Source organism: Folsomia candida, unplaced genomic scaffold (assembly GCF_002217175.1).
Source record: "Folsomia candida strain VU population unplaced genomic scaffold, ASM221717v1 Fcan01_Sc009, whole genome shotgun sequence".
NCBI lineage: Eukaryota > Metazoa > Arthropoda > Collembola > Entomobryomorpha > Isotomidae > Folsomia > Folsomia candida.
Genome location: NW_019091201.1, coordinates 280,315 through 295,233, shown reverse-complemented (window position 1 = coordinate 295,233; position 14,919 = coordinate 280,315). Strand labels below are relative to the sequence as shown.

General features: G+C 38.5%; 2 protein-coding genes across 3 annotated transcripts; one reads left to right on the top strand and one right to left on the bottom strand.

Moving 5' to 3' along the window:
* Positions 1–259: 259 nt before the first annotated feature.
* LOC118432892 (vitellogenin-like) lies at positions 260–11,544 on the top strand. 2 transcript variants are annotated; one of them, XM_022102331.2, is made up of 31 exons: positions 260–406; positions 521–761; positions 864–948; positions 1,038–1,084; positions 1,170–1,254; positions 1,319–1,367; positions 1,438–1,568; positions 1,638–1,740; positions 1,805–2,040; positions 2,134–2,182; positions 2,246–2,372; positions 2,457–2,633; positions 2,735–2,907; positions 2,975–3,178; positions 3,270–3,302; positions 7,383–7,503; positions 7,586–7,866; positions 7,950–8,108; positions 8,198–8,268; positions 8,347–8,503; positions 8,580–8,630; positions 8,712–8,965; positions 9,050–9,210; positions 9,284–9,544; positions 9,626–9,985; positions 10,069–10,217; positions 10,293–10,518; positions 10,596–10,651; positions 10,714–10,839; positions 10,909–11,062; positions 11,146–11,544. In XM_022102331.2, the coding sequence occupies exons 1-31, from the start codon at positions 385–387 to the stop codon at positions 11,417–11,419; spliced, it is 4,623 nt and encodes a 1,540-aa protein (XP_021958023.1). In that variant the 5' UTR covers positions 260–384; the 3' UTR covers positions 11,420–11,544. The 2 variants fall into 2 exon arrangements, with proteins under 2 accessions (XP_021958023.1, XP_021958022.1); XM_022102330.2 differs by having other exon boundaries at positions 1,435–1,568.
* Positions 11,545–14,901, bottom strand: LOC110854048 (conserved oligomeric Golgi complex subunit 7). Its single transcript, XM_022102443.2, has 14 exons — positions 14,666–14,901; positions 14,509–14,589; positions 14,306–14,410; positions 14,103–14,234; positions 13,855–14,035; positions 13,594–13,778; positions 13,303–13,522; positions 13,028–13,241; positions 12,862–12,961; positions 12,357–12,786; positions 12,256–12,284; positions 12,092–12,189; positions 11,897–12,027; positions 11,545–11,816 (listed from the first exon to the last, which is right to left on the bottom strand). Exons 1-14 carry the CDS (start codon positions 14,765–14,767, stop codon positions 11,644–11,646), a joined length of 2,181 nt encoding a protein of 726 aa, XP_021958135.1. The 5' UTR covers positions 14,768–14,901; the 3' UTR covers positions 11,545–11,643.
* Positions 14,902–14,919: the final 18 nt, after the last annotated feature.

The following is a 14,919-nucleotide window of genomic DNA, read 5'->3' as shown; positions in this document are numbered from 1 at the left end:
CATGGCTTACTAACACTTTGACATCTTCGGAGGTGATTATCTTATGATCAACACAAGCGTTCTTCTTAAAGTGGGATGAAAGTGAGCATTGATTAACAACATACATATTAGCAAAAGGATACAGTTATTTGTACGGATACCTATATTCATCTTGTTGGAACTGTCCCATCATGCCCGGCCCATGTTCCATAGTTCACACTAGTCAATAATAACTCCTCCACCCAAAAAGCATAAAGATGTAGGATGACCCTTGACCAATAGTCCTTGGGATGTGTACAAAACTCGACGCGTCGACCCACAAGTCCTCAGTTGGCTTCGAGTTTTGGAGCTAGCTTGATTAGTAGTCCGCATTTTTACTCGTACCTCTTTAAGTTTTCTGCAAACATGAAGTGGTTCGTTTTACTGGGTGAGTTTTGTGATATTAAGAAATTTCTGAAAATATTTCAGAAATATTGGCTGGAACGGAATTTTTGAAAATTCTAAATTTCATTTTGTTTCTATTTCCTGGAAATCTATTCAGGTTTGGTGCTCAGCAGCTCTGCTTTTGTTAAGCGAGATGTCGGCTCCAACCTTTTCACGCCAGGAAAGGAGTACATCTACGATTTCACGATCTGGTCCCAAGCCGGATCCGCGGATTACGTCTCATTCGCCAGCACCTTCAACATCACGGGTGACCTTCACGTTTCCTCGACTGGTAGCAACATCAACGTTCGATTGGACGGGATTAAATTCGGAGCTCACAATGGAGAGTTTGACCCATTGTACGAATCGTTTTGAATTATTTTTAGAAAAAATACAGTGATTTTACATGAGCGTTATTCGTAAATCTCAAAATCTCATTATTATCTTATGCCTATTTACAGCCACGCTCCCGAGTACTCCATGAAGTCATACGACCAGTTGAAGCCTCTGTCCGAGCCTTTCTCTGTTCAAGTGTCCAATGGAAAGGTGAGATTTTGCATACTAGAATATGGGTGTTGCGAGGCAGAATAAGACGGAGGCAATTTGAGACTATTTTTCTGCTCTCTCCTTTCTAGGCTAAGGGAATCATCCTCAACAAGAACATTGATGAATGGGCCCACAAGTAAGCAATTTTATTTAGTATTTCGGGTAATGAGATACATACTTTCGATTGACGACAATTAATATTTTTTTGTTCAACCTTCCAGCATCAAGAGAGGTATTGCTACCGCTCTACAACTCGACTTGACCAAGATCGACATCACCAAGGCCGATCACTTTGAAACCCAAGAAGTAAGTTCGTTAGATTTCTTATCAAAATCACCCTCAGAAAGCTAAATAATTAATTATTACATAGGAAACCGTTGTCGGAGACTGTAAGACTGATTACATCGTTATCCCAGGAGGTGAGGTCGTATTTGGATTTGTAACGTATTATTAATTTGGTTAATTCTATCTTTCTTTCTCCACTAGAAGACGACAACCATGCTCCCTTGAACAAGGCTCAGGTCCGCAAATTCAGGGCTCATGGAGATTGTAACGATATGCCAAAGCGATACCGCAAACCCGGCGTTTCCATTCAACTCTGTGCCGATGACAATAGCAGGGTAAGTATCAGAAACTTGATAAGTATGCGTTCCGATAAGCTCTGGTTACATTGTAATTAATCGTTTCAGGATGTTCTCAACTCTACTGGTTTCGCCGTCTACGATCTCGAAATCCAAAGTGGTTCCCTGGTCGCCAAGAACATCAAGGTCGGATCCACCGTCATTTACAACAGTGAGTTTACGTTATAAGTCAATGTATTTCGCGGATTTTTATATTTCTTTCTCTTATCCACCAGTTTTCGGTGTTGATGGACACACCCAACACTCTTTCACCAAGTTGAACATGATCCTCAAGAGCGTCGGCTCTGGATCAGTTGCTTCCCCATCCAACGCCCAAACTTACGATGACCTCAAGTTTGAGTTTGAAAATGACGTCAAGGAGGATGAAGACCTTAAGGCCCCAAAACCTTTCTTCTTCCACCACAAGGGACAGGACCTCGACTCTGCTGGACAAAACCGTGCTGCTGATCAGGTACATATATCCACTCGTTTTACCGTTAAATTGTAGCTGGAAATTTATTATTATTAGAATATTTGTGTATAATATCTTTACGGTAAATTACAGCTCGTGGCCAACATCAAGAAGATCCACCAATCTCTGGAATCCCCAGAAGGTATAATTTACTAGCATTATCATTGGCGAAGAACGTCCTAATAATGGGTAATTATATTAACAGTCTACAAGGATGTTAAGGACTTCCACAAGGTCAGCCCTTACTCCCTCCTCCCATTCGTTTCCGCTTTGGACTACCAACACTTGAAGGACTTGAGCAACAAGGTCAAGGGAGGAGATGAGACTGAATAGTGAGTGACGGATGAAAATCTTTTGATGAATTTCTTGTTCTCCATACGTAAATGTGTTAACATATTTGTTTGTTATGTTTACAGCAAAATCTTCTTGGATGCCTTGGTCATGTCTGGAACTGGACCAGCTGCCCTTGTCCTCCGTGATATCGCCTCTACCACCACCGACACCGTTTACTTGGCTCGTATCGTCGCCCCTCTGCCAAACTACATCCGAAACCCAACTGAAAATCTGTTGAAGGAACTTGAAGGCCTTATCAAGTAAGCAATTGTATATATTTTATACTCCCAATAAATTGCTCCAGGGGGGACTTTGAGAATAAACAAAACAGAATTAATAACGAATTTAATACTCCTTATAGGCCCGATAACACCAAGCCAAACGGTCGCATCATCGAATTCGCCTTCGCTTCCCTCTTGGGCCGTACCTGCAAAAAATCCGACTGTCAAAAATCCGGCCTTTTGGACAAATGGGTGAAATACTGGGCTGACAAGATCGAATCTGGAGCCAACTTTGACGACAAGACTCAAGCTGGTGAGTACTTTTAAGTTTTATCTGATATTTTTTATTCCCATTTATCTCATTTTGTTTTCCCAAACAGTTATCGCTCTCCGTAACGTCAACCATGTCAAGTCTGCCGAGAAACTTTTGGCCGTTCTTCTCAACAAGAACCAAGAGAGGTCAATCCGTTCCGCTGCCATGTCTGGTGTCGCCCCTCTGCTCAAGAAGGACCCCCTCGTCTTCAAGAAGAGCGTTCTTCCAATCTTCTTTGATCGCCAAGAGGACTCTGAACTTCGTAACACCGGTAAATTACAACTTTGAAATATTTAATACAATACAATTATTTCGATAATTTAAATAAGGCTAAAATGTGTCCTCATTTCCTACCTATTCAGCCGTTCAATGGACCCTGCTCGCCGCCCCAGAAGGTGAGTTCATAGTTTAGTTTTAATTGAAAAAATTATATCATCATTTAATTTATTATTCAAGGTAGAGAGTACTTAGGAATATCGTTCATTTCAATAATTGTAGATCATTGAAAATCATTTATTATTGTCTTATAAGTCATTTATTTGGTTAGAAAGTTGCATTCGATCCATCAAATAACATTATCTATAAGACGTGTGTAAAACAATATCACAAGTTTGTCTAACAAAAAATGAAAAGTTTGATGGTTATCAAACAATAGGGAAGATAAAACTATAACAAACAGATCAGCATGCCATCAAAATTTAGGTTAAACGACAAGTAAAATCAGAATACAAAGGCTTGCCATCAGTTGTGAATAAGCTAAATTGCATTGGGATACCGTTGTATTCAAGGTCTTCACCAATAAGGCACTTGTTTGAACGACCTAATCTATAGGCAAGCTTTAATTCATCTGGTTGTAAATCAGCAACAACAGCTTCTTGCAATTCACATCTCTGATTTAGATACTCAAAATGTAGTCCACAGGAACGATCAATGAAATCCTTGTTTAGTTTCTTAGCTTTCGCTGCAACCTGTTTTCAATTACTACATTAATCCAGGTCTAGATATTATTGGATAAATCAAAATAAATTGTTATATTTTACTAATAGGAAAGACTCAAGTCTGAAAGCATTAGTCATATTCTGAAGTTTTGATCCATTTTCCCATTTTTTCTCCTGGAACAAATAGTTAACACGATGTTTAATATAAACTACATAAAGTTCATGTACAAATAAGTATGATCATACAATATGGATTGCGAAATACTCATTTCCGTCGGAACTTGGTTTCTTGCATAGCATTTTAGCAACTGTTGACATCGGTTGTGAATCAATATCCAATTCTTGATGGATCAAACATGCTCCTGTCTCCGCACATGACCCAATATAAACCCAAATTTTTGATGCTGGGATCTTCATTTCCTGTTTTTTATCAAGTTTGTTAGCGAGAAATTTGCGAATTTCAGCTTCCTCGGTTTTTAAGAATATTAGAATTATATTTCCATAATACGGGTCATCTTTGTGTTTGATCAATTCTGTTGTAGCTTTTGTTACAAATTCGTCTTGCAAGTCGTCAATTGCTTTGTTAACTAATGGATTACAAGTTGAAGGGTCCATTGTTCGTTGATTATCTTTCACATAACCGATAAAGGAAGTGGGTCCTGCTTTTCTTTTCAATGAGAATCTGTACTCGGTATTAGTCCTTCTCCGCGTTGTACTAAGATCAATGAAATAAATTCTGCACAAGTTTCATACTTAACCTAAACCTTAAAGCATAGAATATGATCTTACTATCGATTCACACTTATTTCGGATAGGAAATTAGTATAATTCGATGACCCGTTTTTGATGAAAGGAAATCCTACGTGTATATTTTCAACAACATATTCCAGACCCCATAGAACCTGGTTTGAACGTCCCATTCTGTAAGCTAGGTTTAAGTCATATTTGGTTATATTCCCTGCGATTGCTTCTTGTATTTCACATCTTTGATTCAAATATGTGAATTCAACTCCGGACAAATGATGCAGTGTCGTATTATTCAAAAGTTGGGCTCGTGCAACAAACTAAAAAATTTAAAAATGATTCACCTCAGTTGCAATTTTTACATCAGTGTTCAAATTAACAATACTGTATAGTATATCTCACAGTGTAAAATGATTCTTCCCTGAAAGCGTCATTCATGTTTTGCTGATGTAATCCTTTGTCCCATTTGTTCTCCTAGGGTTAATAAGTTACTTACATTAATCAAACAAAATTAGCGTTATAATCGTCGTTCGCTCGTCTTACCATCATTATGGCAAAATATTTTGGCTTGTTGTTTGGCCCTTTTTCGCATAACATCTTCGTAACCGTTGAAATTTTCTTTTTATCGGTCTGTTCAACATGGTGAGACTTGCATCCACCTGAATCCTTGGAGGAACCTACATACATCCAACATTTTGAAGCTGGGAATTGCTCAGGCTTGTTACCAGCACGCGTGTTATTCATGTATTTCCTAATTTTTCTTTCTTCTGTCTTCAGAAAGACATAAATAAAATATGTGAAGTACGGGTCATCTTTAATTTTTTCATGCTGGTAGCTATTATTTTCAGGAATTTTGTTTCTTCAGCATCGATTGGTGATTTGACATTAATGTCGCCGACGTACGTATCCATTGAATTTCGATTGAGTCTGGTAAAGCCACTTATATGAGAAGTTGCCCATGATTTACTCACACGATTTTGTGCTAATTTAAATCTTTTCTCTCCCCTTAAACAAATAGAAAAAATAAATGAGACCCATATTTCCTTTTTTTTAGTTTAAGATAAACTTACAAGACTTGGTCATCGGAGTGGTGTCTACTGCAATGATCTCGTAACGCATTAAGTGATACGCATCTCATTTCACACATAGTGCATTTATGCAACTTCTTAAGTTGGGTTTTCTTCGGACAAAATCTAGGTTTGTGGTAGTTCCTGTTTTTAATAGTTGATAAAAAATTTCATTAATTTATGGAAGTTTTAACTCGTTATATTCTTCTTTTTACTTTCTTATACCCTCTTGGTCCAGCTCTCAAATTCACTTTACATTTTTGTCCAATATAACCAGTGCTGCCATACTTATTTACCTCATCCAGTTTGAACGAAACTTCTCCTTGTTCATTTATAAGCTTCTTACTAAATTAAACCATAATTAATTGTCAACCTTCTGCATTTATCATGGCGAGCAGTACCTTGAAGTGGGAGGATGGATATTCCTTGTATGTAGGGTCAAACCTTGCCTGGATTTGCAAACTTTGTTACAGATTCTGCATGCAACTGCTAATGTTGACCTGTTAGTTGTATTAAGTATTATACAATAAATGCGCAAACGATAAGATGCATTACTTCTGTTCCAATACTAATAAGGTACTAAGCAAGAATGGGTCGAACTCACGTTTCAAATAGCTTAACACGATTGTTAACAGATTCAAGCTGGCCTTCGAGATCCATAATTTGAATCTTGATATCTTGAGGATTTTTGTCCACATTTTTTTCTATTTTTATTTTCGCCCTACTTATTTGCTGCCTCAATTTCTTTTGCAATTTTCGGAGATTGAATCTGTACCCCAGATTATACAAAAATAAATTAAATGTCGTTATCCACATAATTACTTATTTGTGACGCTTACTCTTCTTCTGTTATGTCACCACTGTGATATTTCCTGAAGTGTTCCACTAAGGCTTTTCGTGATGAAGCTGTGCAAGGACAATTGTTGCAGAGCCATCTTTTCCTTGCCCTTACGTATGCATTCTGGATGTGAGGTTTTGGTTTGAAGCTAAACAAAACATTTGAGATTTATTAATCATTAAATTAGCAGTTTTACAATGTTTGTTTGCCATTCATTTATAATTATGGGCATAAGTTTCCAACTTTTATTTTTAGGTTAATTATTAGCATAAATGAAATGTGTGTTTACTTATTTTACTTCCGTTTTTCCTTCAACTTAAAAATGCGAGAGGGAGTATTCTTTACCTTCCACACGCACCATTGTTATTATTTGTGGGAACCATACATCTTTCTAGTACAATCACAAGTCGTTTTTCCCGTTCAACATTGTTGATATTCATTTTTTATTGTTATTTCGATTGATTAAAACATTGACTATTATTGTTTATTTTTAGTTACACAATTTTTGTGTGTTTTAATAATAACTAAATCACTTGTCTAGTTAGAAATGTGACTCATGTGTGCGACAAAGATCAATTACTTATTAGAAAGAGTCGTCGTTTGTGTTGAGATAGGACGCCGACATAAAGAGGCTCTAAGTGAGCTTCGCCGACCCGAGATGACTAAGGTGAATTATGCTTATTGTGTATAGACGGTGGGGGAGAGTGTGGCAGACAGGATGAGACATGATTTGCTGTACACAGAAATTTATCACCTGTATATTGAAATACTATTTTCTGCTGTTGAACTTATACATGAATGGGCATTCATTTTTGTAACTGCATTAAATTCGAAAGGTTTCGCGAGGTCTAATTTTAAAAAATTTAAAATTTAATTTGGATTATACAGAATCCATCTTCCAAGAAGTTGCTATTTACATGTGGCTCGAGAAGGATCCCGAAGTTAAGAACTTTATCCACACCCTCTTCAAGAGCGTCTCTGGAACCACCAAACCATGCTTGAAGCACACGTGAGTTTCTTTCCAATTGAGTTTTAACCTAAACAAAAACGTAATAGTCAGAAAAGCTAATCAATTGTTCCCATTATTTTAGCGGCTCATGGGCCAAGACTGCTCTGCAAATGCTCGGACCATGGGAAGTTAAGGGCAAATACTCTGGCACCTACATTTCCGACTACCATGATTCTCAATACAACTTCGGACATCTGACTGCCACCTCTGTCCAGAAGAATGGTCACAGCCTTCTTCCCCGAACCGTCTACCTCGGATTCAGCGGACAAACCGCCGGATACAGCACCAAGTACTTGTCCTTCTTCATCCGTCTTGAAGGTTTCGGCAAATCCCTTGCCTCCAGAATCATGTCCATGACCACTGGTACGGTTACTATAATTTTCCATCGCTGTGATAAAATATGCAATTACGAATTACGGGTTGTACAATTTGTCGTAACTTTACAGGTGTCATCGATTTCGACGAGATCAAGGAAGTCTTGAACAAGATCGGAGTCCAGGAACGTCAAGCTGACCCCCTTCGAATTGAAATCGCCGTCATGCTCCACAACAGGGTCATCGCCTACCACGCTGCTGACCAGAAGACCATCACCACCATCCCACAACGTAATTTCATATTTTAAAATTACAAGATAAGATAATAATAGATATGAATTTTCAATGCGATGTTTTAATAATTTAATGTATGAATTTAGTTATGAAGAAGATCGGAGAAATGAAGAGCGCCGCTTACGACAAGGAATTGGTCCGAATGATGCTCATTGGTGTAAGTAAATATTTTATATATGAATGCATAATACCGTTCTATAAACGTGCAATTATACTAATCTGGTAATTTTTGCAGGGAATCACGACCGAACAACCTAATGAACTCGGAATCCCAGTCTCAACCGTTAGCGCTGTCACCAGCGTTGTCGGCCTCCACGCCAAGGTTGGCTCCGATAAGGCCGGAACCGCCATGACCCGAAACTACGAAGTTCGCCTCAACTTGAACATGCACGGTACAGTAAGATTTATTAACGGAGCATTAATTTCACCAACAAATTATTTTAATGCTTGATTCAAATTTGATCATAGGACTTAGCGCTGTGAGCAACCATCTTACTCCCTTCGGAACTGCCCACTCTGGTAAGAATTGTTCTCAATTGTGCATAAATGACCTTTAATTATGGTAACAGCGACCTGACCTACAAATATTTGTCAATATAGTTGAAGCCGCCCGAACCATCCGAATCAGAATCCCACGCAAGATCAGCTTGGGCTTGGATGTTAAACAACAATCCGTCAACTTCGTCATTTCCGCACCAACTGAAGATGACCCGGTCTTGGCCCAAGTTCATGCCACCGCCGTCACCGCTGTTCACTCTGACACCCCCGCCGCCATGAAAGACCAAGATATCATCGATCTTCTCCACCAAACTTGCCCAACTTGCAAGGGAATGGCCATGATCTCCAAGGGAGAGGTAAGCTGATGAGATAATTGAATGTTAAGTTTGTAATTATGAGAATCCACCGAAATTATAATTATTGTTTAAAAAAACATTTAGAAATTCCGTGAGGAACGTAAATTGGGATCAGGATACAAGTACAAAAGCATGGAAGGAATCAACGCTGGAGCCAAATACTACGATTGCGAAAAGGTTCACTCCAGGATCCATGTCCTTAAGCAACTCAGAAAATTCTTCGGACCAGAGAACAAGAACCTCGGGTAAGAAAGTTACCTAAATTGATGATTCTCCTACTCGCAATCGGATTATTACAATGTTTTAATTATTTTGCAGTGGCCGTTTCGGACGCCCACTCACCCTCTTCCGTCTCGGAGCCAGATACATGGTCCAAACTCTTTTCCTGTCCCCAACTACTGAAACTTGTGGAATGAAGGCATGGTACAAACAAGACACCGCTGCCCCATCCGTCTTCGACAAGGTTGAAGGTCAAGCTAAGGTCAAATATGAGGAGGATCCCAAGGACAAACTCGGAAACAAGGCTATGGTTAAGTCTTCTCTTAACTTCAAGTACACGGGAGCCACCCCCAAGACCCGGTAAGTTCATACATTTTCCATTTTGATTAATTTAATTTTCAGGAAATCTAAATTTAAATTTACGTAAAATTTAAATTGTAGATCTCTCGACATGACCCTTACCTTGGTGAAGACTGGTTTGGAGAAGATTGAAGTCAAGACCAAATTGGCTGCCAAGGATGACGCCCTCAACAAGGGAGGAGTCGTTTGCGTCGACGTCACTGCTACTCAGGCCAAGGTTTCCGATTTCTTCGACTACAATGGCGAAAATGAACCAACCTACGAACGCACCATCAACGTTGCCTGGTCCAAGGACATTTCTTCCAAGGATGCTGGCTGCCCTGCCAACTCTGCCGGAATCAAGATCAACAAGAAGGCTCACCGTTCTCAAGCCCAAAAGGATGAGGCCGCCTCCGACGCCTGGCCATACAAGCAATGCCGTGAACAAAAGAGCTCGCCCAAGTAAAAACATATTTAAATTTGATCGTATACCGTGTGGTTCTAATAATTTTGAGTACTAAATGTCATTCTGTTTTAATTCGTAGATACCCCGGAGATCTTACCCCAGCTACTGAACCTTGCCTGTGGGCCACCTACAAGCAGACCAACCTTCGTGAATCTAACATCACCATCAACTACAAGGTTGACCCCGAAGCACGAAACCGATGGAGGTATCCTGGAGCCCTCGTTGCCGGTTAGTTTAGAATTTATGTACATACATATCTTAGTTAACGATTTTAGATCTAATTTTTCATGGAATTTATTTTAGCCGTCCTTATGCCATACTGGGTCCCAAGCGACTCTGTTGATGGTCATGCCGCTCATGGTGATCATGGAGTTTCTGCTGACGGACATCTTCAAGGAGAACTCAAGCTTGATGTGACTATGGATGAGGAACACCCAGAGGCTGATATCCACTGGCACGGATCTGGTGGCGAGTCCGAACACTTCCACGGTGTCGACTTGAACTTCCTCCCAGGACCATTGAAACGCCCGTAAGTTACACTACACCAAATTTATTTTCTACAACTCTTGACAGTTAATCTAATGGTTTTATGCTTAATTAATTCAGAGTCCACTCTCGATTCTCCGCATTGATGTACAAGGCTTTCGATTTGGGAGTTTACGGTAGGTTTATGATGATTTGTTGTTATTTGTGCGCAAATACTAACGAGTATTTTTTTCTGAAGGATATTGTGATGTCACTCCTCACGCTATCCAGACCTTCGACAATGCCACCTATTATGCTGACCTCTCTGAATGCTACACGCTCATTGCTGGTGATTGCTCTGATAAGCCACGATTCGTCGTTCTTGGTAAGTGAAGGATAATTGGTTAAATATCCAACTCACATGCCGTCACTTTACACATTATACTTTCTACAGGAAAGAAAATCTCCAATGACAAGCTTGGTGTTAAGATTTTGGCTGGTGAACACAAGGTCGAATTAAACGACCTGAACAATGTCATCATTGACGGCAAATCTCAGTCACTTTCCGACAAGCTCATCTTCCCCGAGGGTGACACCAAGGTCTTCAAGTAAGTGGATGTTAATATTGTAATTCACACCGACACACACGCCACGCTTCCTAAGAATGCTAAACAACTTATGTTTTCTTCAGGATCTACAAGCACGACGAGAACAACGTGTTCCTCCTCTCCAAATCCTTGGGACTTGCCATCAGATACACGGGTCACTACACCACCGTCACCATCGGAAGCAGATTCCGTGCCCAACAGTGCGGTCTTTGCGGAAACTTTGACGGTTGTCGCAAGAACGATTTCACCGGTCCTGCCACCACCTGCAAGAACTTGCAGCCATCTGACATGACCAAGGCTTACATCGTCCGTGAGGGAAGCTGTGCCGGTGTTGGTTCCGTTTGCCCAAGCAGTTAAATCAAGCTGCCCACAACAACATCATGTATTACTACTTGTACCAACTTTAACTAACCTGAAAACTTGTCTAAATTTTTAACAACTTAATAAATCTGAACGAGACAAGGACCCCCTACGAAAAATAATTTGTGAGTTTTAAAAATGTTTGATTTATTTACAACGACTAGATCTATCTATCATTCACAGGAAATAAGACACATAGTGTAATTTGCATGACATTGTCATTATTGCGTCGGAGCAATTCTCATCTTTTTCACAATGTTCAATATTCGAGGAGAAACTTTGTCGACAGTAGTTGTCGCATTAATTGTATAGTACATCTTCATCAATTTTGAAAAGTCTACGAGATCCGGCGTTAATTGTCCTCCAAGATCTTCTAACACACTGCTGAGATACTCTATTAATGAGGACACAAATAACATGGTTAGAAAACCAACTTAAACGTCTTATCACTATAATGTACGTATATGTACTTACCGATATCTTGAGAAAGTTGCTTTGCTTGACCTTCTGACAAGTAAGTGATTCTTAAAAGTCGATCTGCATAAGCTTCACAAATGCTTACACTGATATTGGATAGAATATAATCAACTGGGGACTTGATTTCACTAAAGAATAAATTGAAATGTTTAATTAATTTGATCGAAAAAAAATTAAAGTTGGAAAACTTACTCTTCTCCAGTTTGATCAAAGGCATGTGCTAAGGACGATGCTTCGGATGTAATAAACGGATCCAAATTCTGAGGAAGCAACATGAGGTACTCACCAACCTACACAATATTTGATTTATTAAGAAAGGATTACACAAATGGAGATAATGCTTGAATCGTACACACCTGTGTAATGTACTCGCTTGGAATGGCCTCTGAAATATAGTAATGATAACAAGACATATATTAAATCCAACCAACTAAATTAATCAGTGTTTTTTGTGTACCTTTCAAATTGCAGTCGCTCAAAACAAAATTTTTCTTTAGTTGGTTCTCAATTGGCTCCGCAGTAACTTTGAGAATCAGTTGAGTCGTGTCTTTACACAATTTCTTGAGTTGAACTATTGCGGACGATAAAAGTGTTTCTTTCTTTTGAAAGAACAGATTTACTTCCTGAAGTAGAGACTTGTTCAAATATATTTCCGAAAATGCTTCCCATTCACATTGGTTGGATGTATTCAGTTTTGTTATAATCCTGGTGCAATTGGCTGTCATATTTTTGTCCAGTTGAGAAACTTGTTCCAGAATCTCACCACATGCTTCGCCAAAGGACAATGAATTTTCAAGTAAGCTCCTTTGTTTTTCAGGCGAACCAGTTGTCCCTTCTAGGATTCTAAAGACTTCAAAGCACCAATCGCGAAATTTTTCCAATCCAGCCTAGCAAAAAAGTTATATGCATTCGCATTACTACTTGGGATTAGTGCCTTATTAGTTTTATTTTTTTGTTCATACATTGATACCACGACCAAAATGGTAATAACCGTAACCGTGATTCAGCATGAGGATTTTTTCTTCTCCTTCCTTCACGCTCAAAATAATTTCGGGAAGTAGGCTGCATAAGGCATAGGACAATTTACTACATTATTAGCCTGTCAGATTAAGAATTTGAGTAAATTACCGTTTGGCACAATCAATTCTTTCTTGAAGTAGAGCACTTGCATCCACAGTGGTAGTCAAATTTCCGGTGGTTATACTACTCTTGATAGCTTCCTGAATTTTAGCCACCACTAGCTTCTCATGATATGAGGAATACTTTGGGTATTGTGGTATAAAGGGAGAAAATAGTACTTTGAGTAACCCCAGCAGGACTCCAGGTTTGGGTTTAGCGTTACCTAATTTTAAGGACACGGTTTTTAAAACGTAAGCATAATATGAATTATTAGGCGAACTTACAATTTGCTTCAATGTATTGTCGTAAATTTTGCACAAATCGATGTGTGATTTGATTGAATTGAAGCAACAGATCCAAAAACGGTTCCTTCCTGGATTCCACATCAAAGCAGTATTGAACTGACGGTTCCAGCATTCCAATTGTTTCCGTATACAATCCGAGTAGCACGTTCAAGGCGAATTCATCACTTTCGTTTGTAAATATAACTTTGCACCATTGAACCTACAGAAAGAAAGAAACAATTTATACTACCTTCTTAGTTATATGTATAGTTTAAAAAAATAATTTATAACCTTTGAACGTAAATGATCCATCAAGTCGTCATAAAATTTGGTTATTGCTTCTTTAAAACTTAGTAGCTCGACATAATTCCGCCATTCTTGTGTCAATTTGATTTTCTCGGAATTTTCAAAATACTTTATGTACTGGGTGGTTCTTTCTAACTTTGAAAACATTACAAAAAACCTCGAGGCGTTATCTGCAATTACAAAGACAACATTTCACTTAAATAAGAGAATTGTTTGAAATAGAAAAATGTCGATAAGCAAACCCACCCATGTCGTTTGTCTCAAAAGCTTGAATGATATGCTTTGTCGCTAGTGCTTCCAATCTGTTCTTCACTTCTTCCAAAATCAGTTTCCTTTCTTCCGAAGTAGATTGATCCAAAACAGCTAAACTTTTCTCCATTCCGAGAATACACTCGTACGATTTATGGACATCGCCAGAATCCAGCAGCTATAACCAAATAAGTTAATTTCAAATTACTGCTATAATCTGTGAATTATAATCTGTTTTACATTACTTGATCAATTTCCTTGCCCAGCGATGTCCATTTGTCTGCTTCTTGAAGGGCTGCAGAGGTTTGCAGCAAATTTGACTTTATGTTATCTAATCTTTCCAACGTGGTCATTGACGCAGTTGTCTTTTTCTGGACCTGAACAAAGAAACCAACTTTAAATTATGTTTTCAGCATTACATTTTACAAAATAATTATTAATTATCTACATTTTCAGCTTCGTTAAATCCTGCAGTAATTTCCTCTTGTAACTTGTTAACTTCTTTGTGAGTTTGCTCGAATTCTCTTGCCACACGAGGGACTTGCACCACCACCTAATATGAAATTATGTATTTCGGATTAAAATTACTTCTCGTCAACCATAGCGCAATTAAGTAAAATCCAAAGTACAAGTATTTCATAATCAAATTACTTGTTGACTGAGCGCATTTATCTGCGCCGTCGTCTTGCTAATTTCGTTGTCCAACTGGGTAGAAAATCGGTTAAATATTTCCTGAAGATAATTAATTAACCAACCAATTATGATTAAATCATTCGAGTTATTGAATTGAATGCATAAATCAACAAACCTCTAAATCAGCAGCTTCGGGTGGATTTTGATCAGACTTAAAAATCTGATGAATCCAAGAGTTAACATCGAATTCTTGACTTTTTAAGGGGGTAAAGTCCATTATGTCAAATATTTTTATTTTAAAAATATAACCATAATTACTTTTAAAAATTAAATATTTTATATGGAACAAAACAAACCACCGGCAATCGATTGTTTTGACAGATGGATTACACTTGAGCAAAGCATAGATCCGACGTGTCCATTTGCATT